Source organism: Oncorhynchus masou, chromosome 31 (genome assembly GCF_036934945.1).
Source record: "Oncorhynchus masou masou isolate Uvic2021 chromosome 31, UVic_Omas_1.1, whole genome shotgun sequence".
NCBI classification, from domain to species: domain Eukaryota; kingdom Metazoa; phylum Chordata; class Actinopteri; order Salmoniformes; family Salmonidae; genus Oncorhynchus; species Oncorhynchus masou.
In genome coordinates this window covers 67,484,634-67,510,158 of record NC_088242.1, presented here as the reverse complement: position 1 = coordinate 67,510,158, position 25,525 = coordinate 67,484,634, and the positions used below count along the sequence as shown (strand labels likewise).

General features: G+C 42.9%; 1 protein-coding gene across 1 annotated transcript in view; it reads left to right on the top strand.

The window, feature by feature from the left end:
* Nucleotides 1-25,525, top strand: part of shank3a (SH3 and multiple ankyrin repeat domains 3a) — a 304,109-nt gene that overhangs the window by 138,628 nt on the left and 139,956 nt on the right. The window contains exons 4-7 of the mRNA XM_064951735.1: nt 16,093-16,201; nt 22,183-22,334; nt 22,686-22,853; nt 23,967-24,083. Coding sequence (XP_064807807.1) covers nt 16,093-16,201; nt 22,183-22,334; nt 22,686-22,853; nt 23,967-24,083 — 546 coding nt within the window. The remainder of the gene's footprint in view (nt 1-16,092; nt 16,202-22,182; nt 22,335-22,685; nt 22,854-23,966; nt 24,084-25,525) is intronic.

Genomic DNA, 25,525 nt, shown 5'->3' with positions numbered 1-25,525 from the left:
AGAGCTGCTTGGAGGAGCCAGACTCTCTGAGTTGGCCTTGACTGACGCTCACTCTTCAAGGTCAAATAGGGGGTGCTTATATTTGTCCTGTTTACTGCATGCACAGGTGGGTAACCTGTATGAGTGTGAAAATTGACATTTATTTTTTGCTTATCCCAACTCCCCGGACCCATTATTGTTGGTGGCCCTGGAGCATTTAGGGTTAAGTGCCTTGCTCAAGGGCAGATCGACAGATGTTTCACCTTGTTCACTCGGTGAATCGAAAGAACAACTTTTTGGTTTCTAACGTTCCAACCATGAGGCTACCTGCCTTAGCAGACAGACAATGGTGTGTGCATGCGTGTACGTGCGCTGGTATTTCAGTAAAGGGATTTGGCTACCATGTTGCTGCGGCTGGAACCACTCCTAGGCCAGGTTTCCCAAGAGCATCTTAAGGCTAATTTCATCGTTAGAGCCTTCAAAGGAGCATCGTTACATCTCCAAACTATTTCCTAAAACCATCGATATTAACGTTGAACTTGAAAAGGCTCTTAATCTAACGCCTGCCTCAGACCTCTTAGAATAGGTGCTATTCCAGCATCCCTTTATACACAGAAGTCCTCCGATAAACACAGAATCACATGTTATATCATCTCTCAGACTTCACGAGTAAATCAACAAGTAGATAAAGGTGCCAGTGTCTTTGCAGTTGGTACAAACAAACAATGTATAAACATATGCTTCAAATGAAAACTGAGATAAATGAACACAAATATAAATATAGCAGGCATGAAATATAGCAGGCTTTACTTATGTTCAATAAATTGAGTTCTACTTGTAGACTACTGTCTGTCATTTGTCTCAATATATTTTATGATGTGTGCGCAATGGAGTGCCAAATCTGTGATTTTGTGAATTTTTATTGGGTAAGCTTTAGAATAAGCCGCCTCAATATTTGCAGCAGCCAGAGGTGGTAATATATCTCTAATGTTAAGGTAAATTTTGAGAAACCCTGGTTATTTACACACTGAGCTTCTCTCTCTCTCTCTCTCTCTCTCTCTCTCTCTCTCTCTCTCTCTCTCTCTCTCTCTCTCTCTCACACACTTCTGAAGGAAAGTATACAGACAGTATACTTTTCTGTAGCGTGTGTGAGTTGTTCTGTAGTATGTGTGAGTTTATGCATTCTTGCATCTGTGTGTGTGTTTGTGTACTTGAGTAGATTAGCCATAACAAAGATGTCTCCTTTCCTCCGCGCTCAACCCGCAATATTACACACATCAAACAAAACACATCGCTAGCTAAACATCCCTCTGACCCTTCTAGTAATGAATTTCATCGTACACATGCACGCACAGACTGCTCTTCCCACACATGTATGTTGCTGACAGTCAGAGCTCAGTCTTTGTATCCTATCACCATAACAACTGCTTTTCAGATAAGCTGAAAAAAGCCGGAGTGAATTTCTCCTCAGTATGGCTAAGGATGGTGAGAGGAGCAGTCAGCAGTCTTTCTCAGTGCCAGTGTGTGTGTCTGTGTTTGAGTGAGCGAGGGGGAGCCTGGTAGGGGCGAGAAGGGAGGAGATGGCTGTGAGTGAGGGAGCAAGAGAGAGCTGTCAAGTTGTGGAGGAGTTAAAGAGAGGGATTCTGGAAGGCGGAATATATTTGTCGCCTCACATGGTGAGTTGTACACGCCTTCTACATGATGTTATGTTAATCAGCAACGCTGGCCACAGACAAGGTGTGTGTGTTTGGTGTGCGTGTCTGTGTGTGCCTGTTATTTTGTGTAAATATGTGCGAGCGTGTGTATGTCTGTCAAAAGAATCCTTTGTTTGTGTCACGCATGCATTTACTTTGCTGTACCTTTTACTTTGTGTGTGTGTGTGTGTGTGTGTGTGTGTGTGTGTGTGTGTGTGTGTGTGTGTGTGTGTGTGTGTGTGTGTGTGTGTGTGTGTGTGTGTGTGTGTGTGTGTGTGTGTGTGTGTGTGTACTGTAGGTTTCAGTGCATGCAGCGCTTATGTAACAAGTGAGACAGAGAAACCTTGAAAGGGTAGGAGAGTAATGATATCTCTCTTTTAGCCAGATGGGTTGCAGAAGGGTATATCTGAACACAGCTCTACCTCTCCTTTAGCCGATATGTTTCATACCATCTCTTTATCTCACCATAAAGCTATGGTAAATACTATGTTAATATATTCTTGACTACTTCCAATACTGAGGGTTGATACTGTATTGAAAACGTCAGATTCTGTATCGATATTGTATTACCTATTTCCTATTCCTCCGCGATATTAGCTGGAATGAAGTTAAAGAGCTATTCCATGCAATTCTCTCATAGAACCTTCATTGGGAGGAAGGATGTTTGATTTGCTTTTGATATTTTAGACCCTTTTCAGACCTATAAGTCTCCTTTAAGACTCTATGATCCGTGAACCATACATGATACAGACAACATATTGGTGTCATTATAATCCTCATAGTGTGCTCCAATATGGAGTATGTCTCCATTCAGATTGTTTTTAAAATCACCTTCATTTATTTCACATAAAAACATTGATTTTGCTTATTGTTGTTTACATATTGTTCATATTTTTTTTCATTCTTCAAACACATCCCATTTCCAGAGTGGGCTCTCTTGTACATTTGAAGACATGATGCATTTGATACATAGAAATTGACATCATAGGTCAGTAACCTATAACAGCCCTTTAGGATTGCACATTCAGCAAATCACCAGCACAGGGAGTTCCTTTTAAATCCATTTGCCATGTTGGTTGTGCTAAAAAAGGTATCATCACTTCAGAATTAGCAGAGAGCCCACTCTGGGAATGTAAGGTACTTGTACAGTGTATTGCGCCAATACATTTTTCTTTAAATTAACTAAATCAAAAAGATTACTTTTGAGATATTTATTTTTATATTTTAATGTTGAATACATGAATAGGATATATTTTTTGTCAGAATCTAGACATACTCCATATGTTAGAGCACATTATAAGTAGTATAATGACACCAAGATGTTGTCTGTATGTCACGTCCTAATCATAGAAAGCCTGAATTTTCTATGGTAGAGTATGTCAGGGCGTGACTAGGGGTTTTAGCCTAGTTTATTATTTCTATGTGGGGTTCTAGGTTTAATTTTCTATGTTGGGGTTTGTGTCTGATTCCCAATTAGAGGCAGCTGGTAATCGTTGTCTCTAATTGGGGATCATACTTAAGTTGCATTTTTCCACCTGTGGGTTAGGGGATGTTGTTTGTGTTACTGTGTTTTGAGTTAGTGCACATAGCACCTCTTTAGTCACAGTTCGTTGTTAGTGTATTGTTTTGTTGTTGCTAAGTTTCACTATTAACATATTATGTGGAACTCAACATACGCTGCGCCTTGGTACGTCTCTACATACATACCCGACACTGTATTATGTTCACAGGTCATAGGGTCATAGGAGACATGGGTCTCAAAGGGTTATAAAAGGGTCACTTTCATCTCAACAGTTTTTTGTGATACAAATGTAAAAAGCATGTCAAACATCCCTCCTCCTGAATAAGTTTCTGTTCTGTCTGACAATTTCCAGAACATTCTGAAATGCCCAAAATATTTTGGGGTTGTCTTGGTGTTGAATTGTTCTAATCATAGTTCACAGAAACTATAGTCGGCATACGGAATCTCTCAAGTAACCTAAAGTTTCTAAATCAATAGTATTGATTGAGAATATTTTACAGGTTGGTTGATGAGGCTAATTTTTGAAGGGTCAGGGTTGGGGTCATTTCAATTCAGAAAGTAAACAAAATGCAAACTGAATCACTCAGGGATTGAATTGAAGTGGAAATTACCCCAACCTTTTATTTAGATAAGTATTCAATATGTATTGTCCTCACATTGTACTGTATACGGCTGTGGGGTTTTGCTTGCACACTTCCTTGTTTCAGTAGTAGTATGGAACTAGATCAGTAAGGACCAGAAAGGTTCTGGTCTAAATCCCTAGTTAGGTAGTTCTATTGGTATTTTCAATCAAATGTTGTGAAGGTGTAGCATATTCGATTTGCCTGCTGGGGGGCAAGGAGTCCCCCAGCTCCACTAAAACCATTGACAACCGTGTGCCGTTTTCAAGGGATGTTTTGATTAACTGTTAACTATTTGGTTGTAATATCACCTTTTGAAGAGCATAGTCAGACATACAAATGTCTGATTATTCCACGCAAAACAATTGCGCACATTTAGCTCCAGAGTTATACAGCAAGCAACTGTATCATAGCAGCTGGAAGATGTTTGGGGGGTAGCAGGGAAAAAGTGGTGAACTGTCCTAAAGACGGTTATATCGGTCTGCTAATGAGGGGACCAGTAAAGGCCCAGTGCACTACGTTGTGAAAAAAATCTATTTTCAACAAAACAATCTTTCCCCCCACGCTACAGACGGTTATATACAGTAGGTCAGCTAATGCAGGACTAGTAAAGGCCCAGTGCACACATTTTGTGAATGAGAACATATTAAACTAAAATATATTTACACTGCTCAAAAAAATAAAGGGAAAACTTAAACAACACAATGTAACTCCAAGTCAATCACACTTCTGTGAAATCAAACTGTCCACTTAGGAAGACACACTGATTGACAATAAATGTCACATGCTGTTGTGCAAATGGAATAGACAACAGGTGGAATTTATAGGAAATTAGCAAGACACCCCAATAAAGGAGTGGTTCTGCAGGTGGGGACCACAGACCACTTCTCAGTTCCTATGCCTCCTGGCTGAAGCTTTGGTCACTTTTGAATGTTGGCAGTGCTTTCACTCTAGTGGTAGCATGAGACAGAGTCTACAACCCACACAAGTGGCTCAGGTAGTGCAGCTCATCCAGGATGGCACATCAATGCGAGCTGTGGCAAGAAGGTTTGCTGTGTCTGTCAGCGTAGTGTCCAGTGCATGGAGGCGCTACCAGGAGACAGGCCAGTACATCAGGAGACGTGGAGGAGGCCGTAGGAGGGCAACAACCCAGCAGCAGGACCGCTACCTCCGCCTTTGTGCAAGGAGGAGCAGGAGGAGCACTGCCAGAGCCCTGCAAAATGACCTCCAGCAGGCCTCAAATGTGCATGTGTCTACTCAAACAGTCAGAAACAGACTCCATGAGGGTGGTATGAGGGCCCGACGTCCACAGTTTGGGTTTTTGCTTACAGCCCAACACCTTGCAGGACGTTTTTCATGGCAAATTTGCCACTGGCACCCTGTGCTCTTCACAGATGAAAGCAGGTTCACACTGAGCACATGTTACAGGCATGACAGTCTGGAGATGCCGTGGAGAACGTTCTGCTGCCTGCAACATCCACCAGCATGACCGGTTTGGCGGTGGGTCAGTCATGGTGTGGGGCGGCATTTCTTTGGGGGGCCGCACAGCCCTCCATGTGCTCACCAGAGGTAGCCTGACTGCCATTAGGTACCGAGATGAGATCCTCAGACCCCTTGTGAGACCATATGCTGGTGCGGTTGGCCCTGGGTTCCTCCTAATGCAAGACAATGCTAGACCTCATGTGGCTGGAGTGTGTCAGCAGTTCCTGCAAGAGGAAGGCATTGATGCTATGGACTGGCCCACCCGTTCCCCAGACCTGAATCCAATTGAGCACATCTGGGACATCATGTCTCGCTCCATCCACCAACGCCACGTTGCACCACAGACTGTCCGGGAGTTGGCGGATGCTTTAGTCCAGGTCTGGGAGGAGATCCCTCAGGAGACCATCCGCCACCTCATCAGGAGCATGCCCAGGCGTTGTAGGGAGGTCATACAGGCATGAGGAGGCCACACACACTACTGAGCCTCATTTTGACTTATTTTAAGGACATTAGAAGTTGGATCAGCCTGTAGTGTGGTTTTCCACTTTAATTTTGAGTGTGACTCCAAATCCAGAACTCCATGGATTAATACATTTGATTTCCATTGATAATTTTTGTGTGATTTTGTTGTCAGCACATTCAACTATGTAAAGAAAAAAGTATTTAATAAGAATATTTCATTCATTCAGATCTAGGATATATTTTTTTAAGGTTCCCTTTATTTTTTGAGCAGTGTATATACAGTACTGTACTCATTCAAAGGTTTTTATTTATTTGACTATTTTCTACATTGTAGAATAATAGTGAAGACATCAAAACTATTCAATAACACATATGGAATCATGTAGTAACCAAAAAAAGTGTACTTACTTTTTACTCCATACATTTTCTCTGACACCCAAAAGTACTCGTTACATTTTGAATGCTTTAGCAGGACAGAAAATTGTCAAATTCACGTTCTTATCAGGAGAACATCCCTGTTTATCCCTACTGCCTCTGATCTGGCAGACTCACTATACACACATGCTTTGTTTGTAAATTAAGTCTGAGTGTTGGAGTGGGCCACTGGATATGAATACATTTTTAAAAAGTTGTGCAGTCTGGTTTGCTTAATATAAGGAATTTGAAATGATTCATACTTTTACTTTTACTTTTGATACTTAGGTATACTTCAGCAATTACATTTACTTTTGATACTTAAGTATATTTAAAACCAAACAATGTTTGACTTTTACTCAAGTAGTATTTTACTTGAGTCATTTTCTATTAAGGTATCGATTTTTTACTCAAGTATGACAATTGGGTACTTCTCCACCACTGATAAGGGTAAACACAGGCATATATATTTTTTCTCTCTTTCATAGCACGTGTGGTCGCCTAGATTTACGAGCCCAAGAACACCAAGGTAACCTGCCTAAATGACTACCGACCCGTAGCACTCACGTCTGTACCCATGAAGTGCTTTGAAAGGCTGGTCATGGCTCACATTAACACCATTATCCCAGAAACCCAAGACCCACTCCAATTTGCATACCGTCCTAACAGATCCACAGATGATGCAATCTCTATCTCACTCTAGACTGTCCTTTCCCACCTGGACAAAAGGAACCCCTACGTGAGAATGCTATTCATTAACTACAGCTCAGCGTTCAACACCATAGTACCCTCAAACTCATCACTAAGCTAAGGCCCTGGGACTAAACAACTCCCACTGCAACTGATTCCTGGACTTCCTGACGGGCTGCCCCCAGTTGGTAAGGGTAGGTGACAACACATGTGCTTCGCTGACTCTCCTATACTCCCTGTTCACCCATGACTGCATGGCCAAGCACTTCTCCAACACCATCATTAAGTTTTCTGACGACATAACAGTGAAAGGCCTGATCACCGACAATGATGAGACAGCCTATGGGAGGAGTTCATACACCTTGCAGTGTGGTGCAAGGATAACATCCTCTCCCTCAACATGATCAAGACAAAGGAGAGGATTTTGGACTACAGGAAAAGAAGGGCTGAGCACGCCTACATTCTAATTAATGGGGTTGTTGTGAAGCAGGTTGAGAGCTTCAAGTTCCTTGGTATCACCAACAAAGTATCATGGTCAAAACACACCAAGACAGTTGTGAAGAGGGAACAACAACGCCTACTCCCCCTCGGGAGACTGAAAAGATTTGGCATGGGTCCTCAAATCCTCAACAATTTCTACAGCTGCACCTTCGGGAGCATCAGCTCCTGGTAAGGCAACTGCTTGGCCTCCGAACGGAAGGCACTGCGTAGTGTAGAGGAAGGCCCTAAAAATTGTCAAAGACCCCAGCCACCCTAGTCATAGACCGTTCTCTCTGCTGCTGCACAGCAAGCAGTACCAGAGCCCCAAGTCTAGGTCCAAAAGCTTCTTAACAACATTTACCCGCAAGCAATAAGACTCCTGAACAGCTAATCAAATGCCTACCCGGGCTATTTGCTTCTGCGAGTCTGTTTATTATCCATGCATAGTCACTTTACCTCTACCTACACTAATGTTCAAAAGTTTGGGGTAACTTAGTAATGTCCTTGTTTTTGAAAGAAAAGCACAATTTTTGTCCATTAAAGTAACATGAAAATAATCAGATATACAATGTATACATTGTTAATGTTGTAAATGACTATTGTAGCTGGAAACAGCTGATTTAAATGGAATATCTACATAGGCGTACAGAGGCCAATTATCAGCAACCATCACTCCTGTGTTCCAACGGCACGTTGTGTTAGCTAATCCAAGTTTATCATTTTAAAAGGTTAAATGATCATTAGAAAACCCACAAATGCTGATGCTCCAGATACTCAACTAGTCTAAAGGTCACTTTTATTGCTTCTTTATTCAGAACAACGGTTTTCAGCGGTGCTAACATAATTGCGAAGGGGTTTTCTAATGATCAATTAGCCTTTTAAAATTATAACCTTGGATTGGAGATTCAAATTGAACCTTTATTTAACTAGGCAATTCAGTTATTTACAATGATGACCTACCCCGGCCAAATCCTGACAACGCTGGGCCAGGTACAGGCATGCCAAGCTTGTAGCAGAGGTGGGACCAAGTCATTGTTTTACAAGTCACAAGTAAGTCTCAAATCTTAGCAGTCAATTCCAAAGTTAAGTCCCAAGTCAAGACCGTCAAGTATCAAGTCAAGTCTCAAGTCCTAAACTTTCGAGTTGTAAAATTTTGAGTCCAAAACAAGTCATAATGTGCTCTTCACCAAATGTAATACCATTTCATATTTTTAACAAGAGTAATAGTATATTACATTTACGCAAATCATGGATGCTTTTAAAAATATGTATATATGTATTACTTTCCAAATAAATGTTATATTTCCATGGAAATACATGGGTAGCCATGGAAAGACACCCCCCCCACCCCCCAATAATTATTGACTATCGAGGATCGCTATGGGGCGTAATCGGGCTATGTAGGCTTGTACACAATCGCCCAACTTTAACACACACACACTGTGTGGTTACAGTAGGCTGACATATGTCAATGATTTTAGGAACAGCAGTAACATCAGGCAGGATTTAGGCTACCAACTGCCTAGCCACTTGTAGCTCAATCTTAGGTGCAATGATCACGTTCCCGCACTGACTGACTGTGTGGAGGCTCATTGATTTAACTTTACGTTAGACTACATTATACACTATTAAAGTAATAAAATATATAGCTGTCGGCTATATTAGCCACGACTTACCGTTCTTTGTGCAGCTTCAAATGTCGAACAAAGTTGGAAATTGTTGCACCTCGGTCTGTACTTTTCTTTCCGCATGTTTTGCAAGTTGCAATCCGTTTTTTGTTGAGACAGCGTCGTCTTTATATCCCAAAATAATAATTTTGGGTATCATCTTTTTAAGGGCTCCATCTGAATTCACCCGCCGACTTTCCTCTGCCCTGCCACGCACAACTTTTTCTCAGCTGGCACAATTTGATTGGCTGCTGTCTGATTCAAACTGTAATCCGTTAAATGAAGAGTTAATGAGCTGTACACTTTTTTAATAGCATCATTTTTAATATCTGGGCTTGGGGAGGGTATCAATCAGGTCGAGTCATAAGGCTCAAGTCCAAGTCATTGGTTTTAAAGTCAGTTGAGTTGCAAGTCATCATATATGTGACTCGAGTCTGACTCGAGTCCAAGTCATGTGACTCGAGTCCACACCTCTGGCTTGTAGTGTCATACAAGAAGACTCGAGGTTGTAAGTGCTGCAAAAAGATTATTTATTATATTGACAAGTTAGCAGAGTGACCGCTCTAACAATGGAAGTACATTTTCTAGATGGTTGAAGGCAGGAGAGATCTGGTGGGACTATTTTGCCAATGAGAGGGCAGATATACGTGAACAACAGGCACAACTAAGTTTGAGCTATTCCAGGAAGTGACGTTGCAGGCTAACTGGGGTACTGCAGGATGCAACTAAATTATCCTGGTAACTTCTGTGTGCGATTTGAAAATAATCGGTTCAAGGACATACTGTACATCTGGTATAATAGAATAATTTATTGGTACCATAATTGTCTTGGATTTGTTTGTTCTTGATTTACGCGAAGATTGACCACAAATCTGTTGTTCTGTGTTACGTTCGTCATAACGAGGAGACCAAGGCGCAGCGTGATAAGAATACATTCTTCTATTATTACACAAAGAACACTAAACAAACTAACAAAACGAACGTGACGCTATAAGACACGAGTGCTGACAGGCAACTACACATAGACAATCACCCACAAAACCAAAATGGAAAATGGCAAAATAAATAGGATCCCCAATCAGAGACAATGATAAACAGCTGCCTCTGATTGGTAACCAATTCAGGCCACAAGAGACCTACATATACCTAGACATACAAAAATACATAGATATACAAAAACCCTAGACAGCACAAAAACACACATACCCACCCTCGTCACACCCTGACCTGACCAAAATAAAACATTAAACATAAATAACTAAGATCAGGGCATGAGGGTACCGGACTCCCGCCCGCAAACCTGAACTTGCAGGGGAGGCTCCAGGCGGGCATCTACCCTCGGTGGCGGCTCTGGTTCTGGACGCCGCCCCCCTTCTTTACACTGAGTCCACTTTAGTAGCACTGACCCGTGGATCATCGCCGGAGGCTCTGGACTGCAGAACCTCGCCGTAGGCCCAGGGCTGGGAACCCTCGCTGCGTGGACCGTCGCTTGAGACCCCAGTCTGGGAACCATCACTGGAGACCATGGACTGGGGACCGTCGCTGGAGACCCCGGACTGGGGACCGTCGCTGGGACCCCGGACTGGGGACCGTGTCTGGAGACCCCGGTCTGGGGTCCGTCGCTGGAGACCCCGTGCTGGGGACTGACACTGGAGGTTCCGGACTGTGGCCCATCGTTGGAGGTTCCAGTCTGTGAACTGTTGCCGGATGCTCTGGACTGGGTACTGTCGCCGGACGCTCTGGATTGCCGAGGCGCACTGTAGGCCTGGTGCGTGGTGCCGGCACTGGTGGTACCGGGCTGGCTATACGCACCTCAGGGCGAGTGCGGGGAGGAGGAACAGGACGTACTGGACTCTGGAAGCTCACTTAACTTCTTGCGTCGAGCAATCCCGGATCCGGGATTCTATTTATAGCCTCAAGCTCATTAGCATAACACAACGTTAACTATTCATGAAAATCGTAAATGAAATGAAATAAATATATTTGCTCTCAAGCTTAGACTTTTGTTAACAACACTGTCATCTCAGATTTTCAAAATATGCTTTTCAACCATAGCTAAACAAGCATTTGTGTAAGAGTGTTGATAGTTAGCATAGCTGTAAGCCTAGAATTCAGCCAGCAACATTTTCACAAAAACAAGAAAATCATTCAAATAAAATCATTTACCTTTGAAGAACTTCAGATGTTTTCAATGAGGAGACTCTCAGTTAGATAGCAAATGTTCAGTTTTTCAAAAAAATATTATTTGTGTAGGACAAATCGCTCCGTTTTGTTCACGTTTGGCTATGAAAAAAACCTGTATCCAGTTACAGCCTCATGCTCATTAGCATAACGTAACATTAACTATTTATGAAAATCGCAAATGAAATCAAATGAATGTGCTAGCTCTCAAGCTTAGTCTTTTCTTAACAACACTGTCATCTCAGATTTTAAAAATATGCTTTTGAACCATAGCAAATCAAGCATTTGTGTAAGAGTATTGATAGCTAGCGTAGCATTTAGCGTAGCATTTAGCGGGCAACATTGGCAAAAAAAACAGAAAAGGATTCAAATAAAATAATTTACCTTTGAAGAACTTCGGATGTTTTCAATGAGGAGACTCTCAGTTACATAGCAAATGTTCAGTTTTTCCTGAAAGATTCTTTGTGTAGGAGAAATCGCTCCGTTTTGTACATCACGTTTGGGTACCAAAAGAAAAAAAAATTCAGTCATCAAAACGGCGAACTGTTTTCCAAATTAACTCCATAATATCGACTGAAACACGGCAAACACTGTTTAGAATCAATCCTCAATGTGTTTTTCACATATCTCTTCATTGATATATCGTTCGTGGTAGTCTCCTTTCTTCGGTGAATCGCTTGGAAAAAGACGTGCAGTTGAAGATGGCGCACCAATTTCGACGGAGGACTCCGGGCGGACACCTGGCAAATGTAGTCTCTTATGGTCAATCTTCCAATGATATGCCTACAAATACGTCACAATGCTGCAGACACCTTGGGGAAACGATAGATCGGGCAGGCTCATTCCTTGCGCATTCACAGCCATATAAGGAGACAATGAAAAACAGCCTCAAAAATCCTACTCATTTCTGGGTTGAAGTTTCATCTTGGTTTTGCCTGTAGCATCTGTTCTGGGGCACTCACAGACAATATCTTTGCAGTTCTGGAAACGTCAGAGTGTTTTCCTTCCAAAGCTATCAATTATATGCATAGTCAAGCATCTTTTTGTGAGAAAATATTGGGGCACGTATTTTTATCCAAAAATGAAATAGCGCCCCCATAGATGTAACAGGTTAAGGCCTGGTGCGTGGTGCCGACACTGGTGGTACCAGAATGGGGACACGCACCTCAGAGCGAGTGCGAGGAGGAGGAACAGGGCGTACTGGACCCTGGAGGTGCCCTGAAGGCCTGGTGCTTGGTGCCGGCACTGGTGGTACTGAGCTGGTGACACGCACCTCAGGGCGAGTACGGGGAGGAGGAACAGGGCATACTGGACCCTGGAGGCGCACAGGAGGCCTAGTGCGTGGTCCCGGCATTGGTGGTACCAGGCTGGTGACACGCACCTCAGGGTGAGTACGGGGAGGAGGAACAGGGCATACTGGACCCTGGAGGTGCACAGGAGGCCTGGTGCGTGGTCCCGGCATTGGTGGTACCAGGCTGGTGACACGCACCTCAGGGTGAGTGTGGGGAGGAGGAACAGGACGCACTGGGCTGTGCAGACTCACCGGAGACACAGTACTCAGAGCTGTCCAAGGAGGTACACTGGAGATCTGGAGTGCTGAGCCGGCACCTTCCTTCCTGGTTGGATGCCCATTCTAGCCCGGCCAATGCGAGGAGCTGGAATAGAGTGCACCGGGCTAGAATAGCGCACTGGAGACACCGTGCGATCCACCGCATAACACGGTGCTGACCAGTAACACGCTCCCCTCAGTAAGCACGAGGAGTTGGCTCAGTTCTCCAACCTGACTCATGCATCTCTTCGTGTGCTTCCCCCCCAAAACAATTATTGGGGCTGCCTCTCGTGCTTCTGTGCTATCTGTGTACCCTCACATCCTCGCCATTCCTCTATTCTCCGGTATTTCTCCTCGTAGTATCGCCGTTCCGCTTTCGTTGCCTCTATCTCCTCATTAGGAGAACGATACTCCCCCGGCTGGGTTCAGGGTCCTGCTCCATCCTAATATCTCCTCCCAGGTCCATTTCCCCATTAAGCTCTGTTCCTGTTTGTCACGCTGCTTGGTCCTGGTTTGGTGGCTTATTCTGTAACGTTCGTCATAACGAGGAGACCAAGGCTTCTGTGCACTGTGTACCCTCACAAGAATACATTCTTATTTTATTCCACGAAGAACACTAAAAAAACTAACAAAACAACAAAACGAACGTGACGCTATAAGACACGAGTGCTGACAGGCAACTAGACATAGACAATAACCCACAAAACCAAAATGGAAATGGCAGCCTAAATAGGATCCTCAATCAGAGACAACGATAAACAGCTGCCTCTGATTGGGAACCAATTTAGGCCACCATAGACCTACATTGCCTAGACATACAAAGAAAACATAGATTTCCAAAAACCCTAGAAAAAACACACATACCCACCCTCATCACACCCTGACCTGACCAAAATAATACATTAAACATAGATAACCATAGGTCAAGGCGTGACATTCTGCCCCTGAACAAGGCAGTTAACCTACTGTTCCTAGGCCATCATTGAAAATAAGAATTTGTTCTTACTTGCCTAGTTAAATAAAGCTAAAAATAAAAACATGTTTTTAAAAAGATTGCCATTTTTCCATTCCACAATGATGGGGGATTCTGTTTTCTGCTAACAATGCCTGCAGTACCTCGGTGGGCCTTGAACTTCTGTGGCTTCAATGAGAGGGGGCAGTTGTTCTCCACTCGCCAGCATCTCCACTGAGCACTCTCTCTTCCCTCTCTGTTCCTCTTTTTACAGCTCTTGAACGAGTAACCTAGAACAATGTGAGTCTCAGGAATAACAATATAGTTTGGTCACATGTCAAGCAATTTTTTAAAACTAAAATAGGCATGTTTGAGGAGAGATGTAGGTGACCTTGCTCTGGCTTGCTGAATATAAATTAGGCTACAGCATTGCCAGTGAGCTGGTGGGAAAGTTTGAATGGCAAGAGCGTGGTGTGATCACATTGGCAAGTGGTGATGAATTGATAGGCTACATTACTGCACTGAGGTATTGCAAGCATACAAAACAGGCGGAGAGAAACAGATTAATTAATTCTAGCAACGCATGTGTCAGTGCGCGGCCAGTCAGTGGCAGAACACGTGTCCCGGAGAACACTTTCTATTGGTCAACAGCCTATTTTGGCATGCAAAACCCCCACATAAATCAAACTTGTTCCAAATAAATATTTGACGGATTGCAGCAGGATGATGTTTCGCAATTGGTGTGAAAATCATACAATGCAAATCTCATCATACCAGCTGTATTTCTGCTTAAACAGTGAACACCTCAGATACACATGAAAACATGAAATGACCCTAGGAATCGATAGAGCATCACTCAGAGATGCACAAAAATGACATAACATTCAAAATGAGTGAATCTTTCCTTTAAAAGCGAAGAAAAAAAGACGTGGCCAAATCAATCAATAACAGACATGAGTGTACGTGTGCGTGTGCATGGTGTTATTTTATGAATGAGCTGTCCAGCCTTGTACTGCAGATGCAGATGTGCGTGTGTCCTTATTCACTCCAAACAGCTTAGTGAGATAGTCATCTGTATTGGATGACGCTTCACTGCGACATGGACACAAAAATAAGGATATCCTAAATTCCCTCTTTGGTGTGGAATTGTAGCACACAACTGAATATTGAGAGGAAAGACCTCAACTCCTCTTCTTTCGATGACCAATGACAGTACACACACCCAATCCACATTACAGATGTTTTCCATTTTGTGTCGTATGTTAAAGGCCCAAAAACGTGATATTTCTCTGGTTTATATTTCCACACTATGAGTACTGTGAAATTGGGACAATTATGATAATGCCTTTTAGTGCAAAGAACCTTTTGAAAAGACCACCTGCAATTTCAGCCAGTTTTGGTGGAATAGAGTTTTGGCCTACCTGGTGACATCTCTGGAAATAACAGCAAATGTTCTGTTTTCCCGTTCCCCACTCAGACCACTCCCAGACAGGACTAGAAAAATGATTGCTAGAGAAATTGTTCTTTGCTAAGAAGCTATCATTGTTTTGTTGTTTTTTACCATAAAAACAGCTGCATTGGACATTTACATTTCAGTTAATCTACTGAATGTTTTGAATTGAAATGGAAATGGACCCCAAACCTGAGTACTGTCTTTATAGTGTTCTTTACTCAAAACAATCCAGTAAGAATCAGCTGCTTAGTGGTTGAAAACTGTTGGATAGAAACAATCCTTAACTAACAATGCACAGTATACGTAGGAACTAGTTGGTTACAGGAAATGGCCTGGGGAAAATGGTTTGATCCTGTAAAGAGAAGAGCTCTGTACGATATGCTGTTTTGGATAAAAGGAGTGTTTTTTTTGTTGCTGTGTTGGAAGTACAGTAGAGATGGACTAGTGCTTTCTACCCAAAGGTGCCTAATGCACTACTGTATCCACCTAAATCTTCCACTTGGACACACACACACGCACACACGCACACACGCACACACGCACACACGCACACACGCACACACGCGCGGCAGTGTGCTTCAGCTTTCATCTCTCACCTCCATTATTAAACATCTCTCTTCACATGAGTGTTACATCACCCAATCACAGAGTTCTCTTTATCTCCATAACTGTCTTTAGCGTGCTCTCTCTCTCACTGCCTCTTTTTTCTCTCCCCTCCTTCCTTGACGCATCCTGGCCTCTCCACACTATTTCTCTTCCTCTCTAACTATCGCTCTTGTCTCCTGGCCCCTCTCTCTCTTTATCTCTCTCTCTATCACTCTCTCTCTCAAACTCTCCACCTCTGCCCCTTCCTCAATATTTAATTGAATTTGATTTGCATGAAATACATTTAAATGTGTTTTTGATACTAGTTGAATGACATGGACTCTCTCTCTGTCTGTCTCCAGGCGAACCTGAAGAAGTTTATGGAGTATGTTCAGCAGAGGAACATTGAGAAGGTGTCCAAATTCCTGGAGAAAGGTCTGGACCCCAACTTCCACGACCCTGAATCGGGAGGTGAGGAGCCTGTTGCATCTCCTTTATAACCGTTGCGTAAATTTCACACTAAGTATCTGCCATGTGCCATTTCTGAAAATAATACATACGTAATTTTTCTTATAAATTTACATTTGGCGCACGCCATACATACACAGGTTTCCCGTTATAAACCTGTCTTAAACCTGTGCGCACGTGAACGAGCATTATAACTCTGCCTGGAAAACGCCCTCCATTAACCTTTTATGTTGACTGTAACACCCTTTATAATTTGGAACTATTGGAATTAGATCACGGCAGTTTCTAAAAGAAAGAGCAATGGCAAATTTGATCACATTTTTTGTAAAGGTGTGCTCTTCAACCGATCGCTGCCCGCACCTGCCAGCCTGTCCAGCATCACTACTCTGGACGGTTCTGACTGATATGTGGACAACTACAAATACCTAGGTGCCTGGTTAGTCTGTAAACTCTCCTTCCAGACTCACATTAAACATCTCCAATCCAAAATTAAATCTAGAATCGGCTTCCGATTCGCATGCTGCCAAACATACCCTTGTAAAACTGTCCATCCTACCGATCCTCGACTTCAGCGACGTCATTTACAAAATAGCCTCCGACACTCTACTCAACAAACTGGATGCAGTCTATCACAGTGCCATCCGTTTTGTCACCAAAGACCCATATACTACCCACCATTGCGACCTGTACGCTTTCGTTGGTTGGCCCTCGCTTCATACTCGTCGCCAAACCCACTGGCTACAGGTTATATACAAGTCTCTGCTAGGTAAAGCCCCACCTTATCTCAGCTCACTGGTCACCATAGCAGCACCCACTCGTAGCACCCGCTCCAGCAGGTGTACTGTATCTCACTGGTCACCCCCAAAGCCAATTCCACCTTTGGTCGTCTTTCCTTCCAGTTCTCTGCTGCCCATGACTGGAACGAATTGCAAAAATCTCTGAAGCTGGAGACTCACATCTCCCTCACTAGCTTTAAGCACCAGCTGTCAGAGCATTTTACAGATCACTGCACCTGTACTTAGCCTATCTGTAAACAGCCCATCTATCTACCTACCTCATCCCCATACTGGTATTTATTTATTTATGTTGCTCCTTTGCACCCCAGTATCTCTACCTGCACATTCATCTTCTGCCAATCTACCATTCCAGTGTTTAATTGCTATATTGTAATTACTTCGCCACCATGGCCTATTTATTTCCTTAACTTACCTCATTTGCACTCACTTTATATCGACTTTTTGTTTTCTTTTGTTCTACTGTATTATTGACTGTATGTTTTGTTTATTCCATGTGTAACTCTGTTGTATGTGTCAAATTGCTACGCTTGATCTTGGCCAGGTCGCAGTTGCAAATGAGAACTTGTTCTCAACTAGCCTACCTGGTTAAATAAAGGTGAAATAAAACAATTATAATGAAAAGCATAGCCTTGCTATTGAGAAAGACCGCCGTAGGCAGACCTGGCTCTCAAGAGAAGACAGGCAGGCACACTGCACACAAAATGAGGTGGAAACTGAGCTGCACATCCTAACCTCCTGCGAAATGTTCTGACCATATTAGAGACATACAGTGCCTTGCGAAAGTATTCGGCCCCCTTGAACTTTGCGACCTTTTGCCACATTTCAGGCTTCAAACATAAAGATATAAAACTGTATTTTTTTGTGAAGAATCAACAACAAGTGGGACACAATCATGAAGTGGAACGACATTTATTGGATATTTCAAACTTTTTTAATAACAAATCAAAAACTGAAAAATTGGGCGTGCAAAATTATTCAGCCCCCTTAAGTTAATACTTTGTAGCGCCGCCTTTTGCTGCGATTACAGCTGTAAGTCGCTTGGGGTATGTCTCTATCAGTTTTGCATATCGAGAGACTGAAATTTTTTTCCCATTCCTCTGTAGAACCATTCCATTATAGATTTTGCTTTATGTTTTGGATCATTGTCTTGTTGGAAGACAAATCACCGTCCCAGTCTCAGGTCTTTTGCAGACTCCATCAGGTTTTCTTCCAGAAAGGTCCTGTATTTGGCTCCATCCATCTTCCCATCAATTTTAACCATCTTCCCTGTCCCTGCTGAAGAAAAGCAGGCCCAAACCATGATGCTGTCACCACTATGTTTGACAGTGGGGATGTTGTGGTCAGGATGATGAGCTGTGTTGCTTTTACGCCAAACATAACGTTTTGCATTGTTGCCAAAAAGTTCAATTTTGGTTTCATCTGACCAGAGCACCTTCTTCCACATGTTTGGTGTGTCTCCCAGGTGGCTTGTGGCAAACTTTAAACTACACTTTTTATGGATATCTTTAAGAAATGGCTTTCATCTTGCAACTCTTCCATAAAGGCCAGATTTGTGCAATATACGACTGATTGTTGTCCTATGGACAGAGTCTCCCACCTCAGCGGTAGATCTCTGCAGTTCATCCAGAGTGATCATGGGCCTCTTGGCTGCATCTCTGATCAGTCTTCTCCTTGTATGAGCTGAAAGTTTAGAGGGACGGCCAGGTCTTGGTAGATTTGCAGTGGTCTGATACTCCTTCCATTTCAATATTATCGCTTGCACAGTGCTCCTTGGGATGTTTAAAGCTTGGGAATTCTTTTTGTATCCAAATCCGGCCTTAAACTTCTTCACAACAGTATCTCGGACCTGCCTGGTGTGTTCCTTTTTCTTCATGATGCTCTCTGCGCTTTTAACGGACCTCTGAGACTATCACAGTGCAGGTGCATTTATATGGAGACTTGATTACACACAGGTGGATTGTATTTATCATCATTGGTCATTTAGGTCAACATTGGATCATTCAGAGATCCTCACTGAACTTCTGGAGAGAGTTTGCTGGACTGAAAGTAAAGGGGCTGAATAATTTTGCACGCCCAATTTTTCAGTTTTTGATTTGTTGAAAAAGTTTGAAATATCCAATAAATGTCGTTCCACTTCATGATTGTGTCCCACTTGTTGTTGATTCTTCACAAAAAAATACACTTTTACATCTTTATGTTTGAAGCCTGAAATGTGGCAAAAGGTCGCAAAGTTCAAGGGGGCCGAATTCTTTCGCAAGGCACTGTATATTTCCCTCGGATTACACAGATCCACAAAGAACTTGATAAACTCCCATATCTATTGGGTGAAATATCACAGCGTGCCATCACAGCAGCAAGATCTGTGACCTGTTGCCACAACACAATTGTAAATACAACCCATATTTATGTTTATTTTCCCTTTTATAGTTTAACCATTTGCACGTCTTTATTCTTTTAGAACGTCTGTGACTGTAATGTTTACTGTTCATTTTGATTATTTATTTCACTTTTGTATACTATCTACTTCACTTGCTTTGGCAATGTTAACATATGTTTCCCATGCCAGTACAGCCCCGTGAATTGGAGAGAGAGAGAGAGAGAGAGAGAGAGAGAGAGAGAGAGAGAGAGAGAGAGAGAGAGAGACACAGAGACACAGAGACACAGAGACACAGAGAGACACAGAGAGACACAGAGAGAGACAGAGAGAGAACAAACGGAAAATAAATTACAATATAATTTTGTTAATTTTGTTCGAAATGCTGTTTTCGCTGTCTGTGTGTGCCCGTGTTTTTGAATATACCAAACCAGAGTTTCCCAAACTCGGTCCTCAGGCACCAAGATGTGCATGTTTTGGTTTTTGCCCTAACACTACACCTCTTATTCAATTGATTAAAGTCAGATGATTAGCTGATTATTTGATTCAGCTGTGTAGTGCTAGGGCAAAAATCAAAACGTATATGACATTAATTGCTTCTTAGTGTTTTGTTGCATCTTCATCCTCATCAAACAAACACACACACACACACACAAACACACACACACACACACACAGACTGTTTGCTACCTCGGACACTCTTATCTGTCTCTGTCTGGTTTTAAATAAATACCAACTCCATCATGTTTTTCACACAAAGTAATTTCACTGACGAGGCAATCAAAGGCACGATATTTGTCTTCTTAAATGAATCACTTGAAAGGCATGAGAGTGGATTCATCTGGAAAAGGAAATAGTTTTTCCCTCATCACTCTAATCAAAGTCATTTAAAAGGGGAAGGCCTTCTTAATCAAATGTTTTGATTTATTTGTATACAACTAATTGATTTCTCAAGCACAGAATAGGGATTCTGTAGTCATTGTTATTCTTTATTTTTGCTATATTACAAGTTAACCCCATACGGTCGATGTCCGCACCCCCGCAAAATCTATTAAACTTTTTTTTTATCCCCATAAAAATCCACTTCCACATCTAAAATTGTCTGTAGCGTCAGAACGGTTTGGTCTACAAACTATTATGACCCCTGTACCGGAAAGATGAGACTACCACTAACACGCTCTTGACACAAGACTCGTCTGAAGGTCCCCCGGGAACAGTTGAAAAAATGGATGGAAGTATATATGGAGACTGTTCAGTGCCAAAAATAAGGGTTTAGATACATGTATACAATTTTTTCAAATAAATAAAATAATAACAATATAACAATAACAATATCAATGTGTTTACATGGGCTAATACTGTAGCAATAAGGCCAAAAATATGTTTTGATCAAATAGTTTTTTTCTATTTTTTTTATACCTTCAGGGGTTCTTAAAATTCTTAAAATTCTTAAAATTCAAAATCAAATAGCAAAATTATCCTTTGTATGTCCAATTCCATATACACCACATGACCAAAAGTTTGTGGACACCAGCTCGTCATGGGCATTAATGTGTAGTTTGTCCACCTTTTGCTGCTATAACAGCCTCCCCTCTTCTGGGAAGGCGTTCCACTATATGTTGGAACATTGCTGTGAGGACCTGCTTTCATTCAGCCAGAAGAGCATTAGTGAGGTCGAGGTGATTAGGCCTGGCTCGCAGTTGGTGTTCCAATTCATCCCAAAGGTTTTCACTGGGGTTGAAGTCAGGACTCTGTGCAGGCCAGTCAAGTTCTTCCACAACAATCTCGACAAAGCATTTCTGTATTGACCTCGCTTTGTGCATGGGGGCATTCTCATGATGAAACAGGAAAGGGCCTTCCCCAAACAGTTGCCACAAAGTTGGAAGCACAGAATCGTCTAGAAAGTCATTGTATGCTGTAGCGTTAAGATTGTTCTTCACTCAAACTAATAAGAGGCCTAGCCCAAACCATGAAAAACAGCCCCAGATCATTATTCCTCCTTCACCAAACTTTACAGTTGGCACTGTGCTTTCGGGCAGGTAGCATTCTCCTGTCCATCAGATGGTGAAACGTGATTCATCACTCCAGAGAACGCATTTCCACTGCTCCAGATTGGCCTACCACTTCACTGTTGAGCCGCTGTCGCTCCTAGACGTTTCTACTTCACAATAAAAGCACTTACACTTCAGTAAGGTCATTCTAATGCCAACGTTTGACTATAGAGATTGTCTGGCTGTGTGCTTGGGTTCTATATACCTGTCAGCAACAAGTATGGCTAAAAAAGCCAAATCCACTACTTTGAAGGGGTGTCCACATATTTCTGTATATATAGTGTAGCTTTGTAGAAATCATTTGGAAGCTAGGGATGATTAGGTGGCCATAATGTAATGATTGCCAGGTTGAATACTGGGATTAACACCTCTATTCCAGTGTTAGTCTGATAGTTTCATGTGATATGGGATATGGGACTTCATTTGAAGGATGGAGGAAAGCACCAAATATACATTTATTCATCAACTGGTATGAGAAGGACAGCATTTACTAATGAGAATGAGATATGATGAGATTAATGGGATATGATGAGATTAAAAACATGATTCCACTCTAATCTAACCTAATCTGAGGTCATCCATAGGGTGGGAGGGTTAATGTATGGGCATTTACACTCCACTGCATTCCTCTACCATACCACATTTGAAAGTCAACCCTAATGCAGAACACATGCTTCTGTCTCAGTACCGTTCACAATGTACACTGGAAATCTTCCCTGTTACATATTAAACAGGGTTCCTCTTTCCCCCTGTGTGCTGTAGAATGTCCTCTGACCATGGCATCTCAGCTGGAGGGCTGTGCAGACCTCATCAAGGTGCTGAAGAGTGGAGGAGCTCACCTGGACTTCAGGACCCAAGACGGCATCACTGCCCTGCACAAGGCTGTCCGTACCAAGAACCATACAGCGCTCATAGTGAGTACACACAGACGCGCATGGGCAAGTACTCAGTGAATGGATGTGTCATCACTGAATGGCTCTGATATGACTCATATAATTGTTCTCATCTTGAGAGCTATAGCTGTAGCGGAGAGAAGCCCGTCATCTTGATGGACCATGACCCTCTTCTGGATCTACATGAGTGCGGCAGCCGATGATGGGAAATGTAGATGGCACAAAGGAAACATAGTGTTTTCATACATCGGTTTTATTAATAGGTCCTGTTGGGCTTGTTTCTGTGAGTGTGTGCATTGGATGTGTGTGAGTTCTCGAGCTCTTTCTCTCACTTTCTCTCTCTCCTCTTTTCTCGCTCTCACTCTCTGCCAGACGTTGCTGGACCTGGGTGCGTCTCCTGACTATAAGGACAGTCGAGGGTTAAGTCCGCTCTATCACAGCTCTATGGTAGGAGGAGACCCCTACTGCTGTGAACTTCTGCTCCACGACCACGCTCAGGTGGGCTGTGTGGACGAGAACGGATGGCAAGAGATACACCAGGTGAACACACACACATACAGAGGGCGAATGCTCTTCCCAGACATGGACACTACTGTAGACTGGGACTGTGAAATTGTGAGGAAACCTTTCCGGTGGTTTTATGAGGAAGAAAATGTAGGGGACGAGCAACGAGGGAGACGTACAATATTAATTTCCTAATTTGATGGGGCACAAAAGCACTGCAGACTTAATAAGGTTTTATATGGAGGGAACGGGAGTAGCACTACAAGGCTTGATGAAACCCTGCAGACCCTGTCATTATATAAACCTTAAAGGACTGGAACACAATAACTGTTAACATTACTGTGTCCACAGTGTCCCATTGTTCCCACTGCTCTCTCTTCTCCTCTCCTCTTCACACCAGCATGTCTGGGGACCTCCATGGTTACCCCACACTCCTGCCTTGTTCTCCCCCACCATCAGCCTCTGTTTCTGGGGTAGCATGGGGCCGTCACCACACAATTCAATGAAGGGTTAGTCTGGAGGCTTGGAGACCTACAGTATAATCAGGCTAAACTGACAGGCTGTTGGTAAGAGAATGAAAGAGAGAGGTGACAATGGAGTATGAGAGAAAGAGTATGTGTCTGAGAAAGGAACTCTTACCCATTTTGAATTGGGGGGAGATGAAGCTGACACTAACTCTGGGCCTACAGGCCAGCTTCCAGAGCTCTCCATTACTATACGACTATATACTCTATATGTTACCTTCCCTCTGTCCTCCATGGCATTAGAATGTATTGTGTGTGTGTGTGTGTGTGTGTCTTTCTGTCTGTCTGTCTGTCTGTCTGTCTGTCTGTCTGTCTGTCTGTCTGTCTGTCTGTCTGTCTGTCTGTCTGTCTGTGTATGAATAATAGGAAACACAAATGAAGAGTGATAATAAAAATTACAATGTGTGCTGCTGGAACACACAGATAAGACAAAACAAAAGAGAGAGGGAACAATTAATATAGTGCCTGTGTGGGATAGAGAAATAGAGAAGAGAATAGAGAAGAGAAGTGGGTTGTCTCCAATATCACACAATTTATGATACCACAATCACCCAAAATATCTTAATAACCCAAATTGGCATCCATGTGGCTCTAAGGCGGCCATCTTGTTTGTCTCCCCATAAAGGCGTGTCGTCATGGTCACGTTCAGCACTTGGAGCACCTGCTGTTTTACGGAGCTGACATGGCCGCCCAGAACGCCTCTGGAAACACCGCCCTGCACGTCTGTGCCCTCTACAACCAGGTAAGACACTGTATGGTGTGTGTTGTCAGATAAGTAGTGGTGAGTAAGAAGTGGTTTAGAGGGGTTTGACAAATGTCTGTGTGTGTTAAAGCTGTCTTTTCTATGGTTGCTTTCACTTTTCTAATGTTGCTTGCATTTTGGGGTGGCAAGTAGCCTAGCGGTTAGAGCTTTGGGCCAATAACCGAAAGGTTGTTGGATCAAATCCCTGAGCTGACAGGGTAAACATCTGTTGTTCTGCCCCTGAACAAGACAGTTAACCCACTGTTCCCTGGTAGGACATTGTTGTAAATAAACATTCTTAATTGACTTCCCTAGTTAAATAAAGGTTACAAGTTACCTGGTCAATTCAGGCAGTGTACTGGTGCTAGGAGGGTGCTGAGTGGATGGACTGTCAGATTGAATGGAGACAATGAGAGTCATATTGATAGTAGCAAGCGATTTAGACATGAGATTAATAGGCTCCAATGAAACATTGATTTCTGAGTTTGGAGACTGAGCCTTAAGTGTCTAATTGAAAAGCGATGGCTCAGGTGTTGAGAGCAGGGCACTAGGGTTGTGTCCTGTATGGGCCATGTCGACTGAATATGGCCTTGTATAAAAGTGTTTTTGTAAAGATTTCTGTCTGTGAAATGTACACACACTGTGATGTAACACTGTGTGACAGTGTGTAGATTCTGTGCCAGAATCCTGCTGTACTTTTAACCACTTAGTGAACAGCATGGGGCGGGTGTGTGTGTGTGTGTGTGTGTTAGAGTGAAACCTTCTCCGCTGACTATACTCATGTGCAATGACCTGTTTCCAAGGCTCTAGAACACTACAGTCTCTAGAGAGTGTGTACATGCACACACAAGTGTGTCTGAGAGGGTCGAGGAGAAGAACATCAATACTTCATCGAGGCTGTTTGTTACACATGTACGGCTGGAGAGAGAGGGAGGGGAGGAGGAGAGAGGAGGAGAAAGAAGGAAACTGTTCACATGTGCATTTAAAACTTAATAGGAAATTAGGGCTCATACAATCATTAATAAAATGGCATTAAGTGGCATATTTTAGGTGATCCAAAGGTCCTTAAAATTGGTAGACACAGATTTAATTCTCTGAGTTATGCTAATGAATATTCGTGGACAAATGTAAAAGTTAGGGGAAAAGGTGTTACTCCTCCCTTTCATAGACCCTGTCTCTGCAGGGTCCTATCGTCACAGACATGTTTCATCCCTCCAGTGTTTAGAGATGCAGGACGCCACCGCTGAGCAGATCGATCCCATGGACAGAACTTTTAAGTGGGGCTTAAAGGAATAAATGCAGGGAGTGGGACGGAGGGGGGACAGGTGGTCTGGATGATTATTGAGGAATCAACACAGAGACACTAGCTCAGTGACATAGATTCATATGAGAGAGATACAGAGGGAATGGATATTGAGAGCGGAGAGAGACAGAGAGAGAGA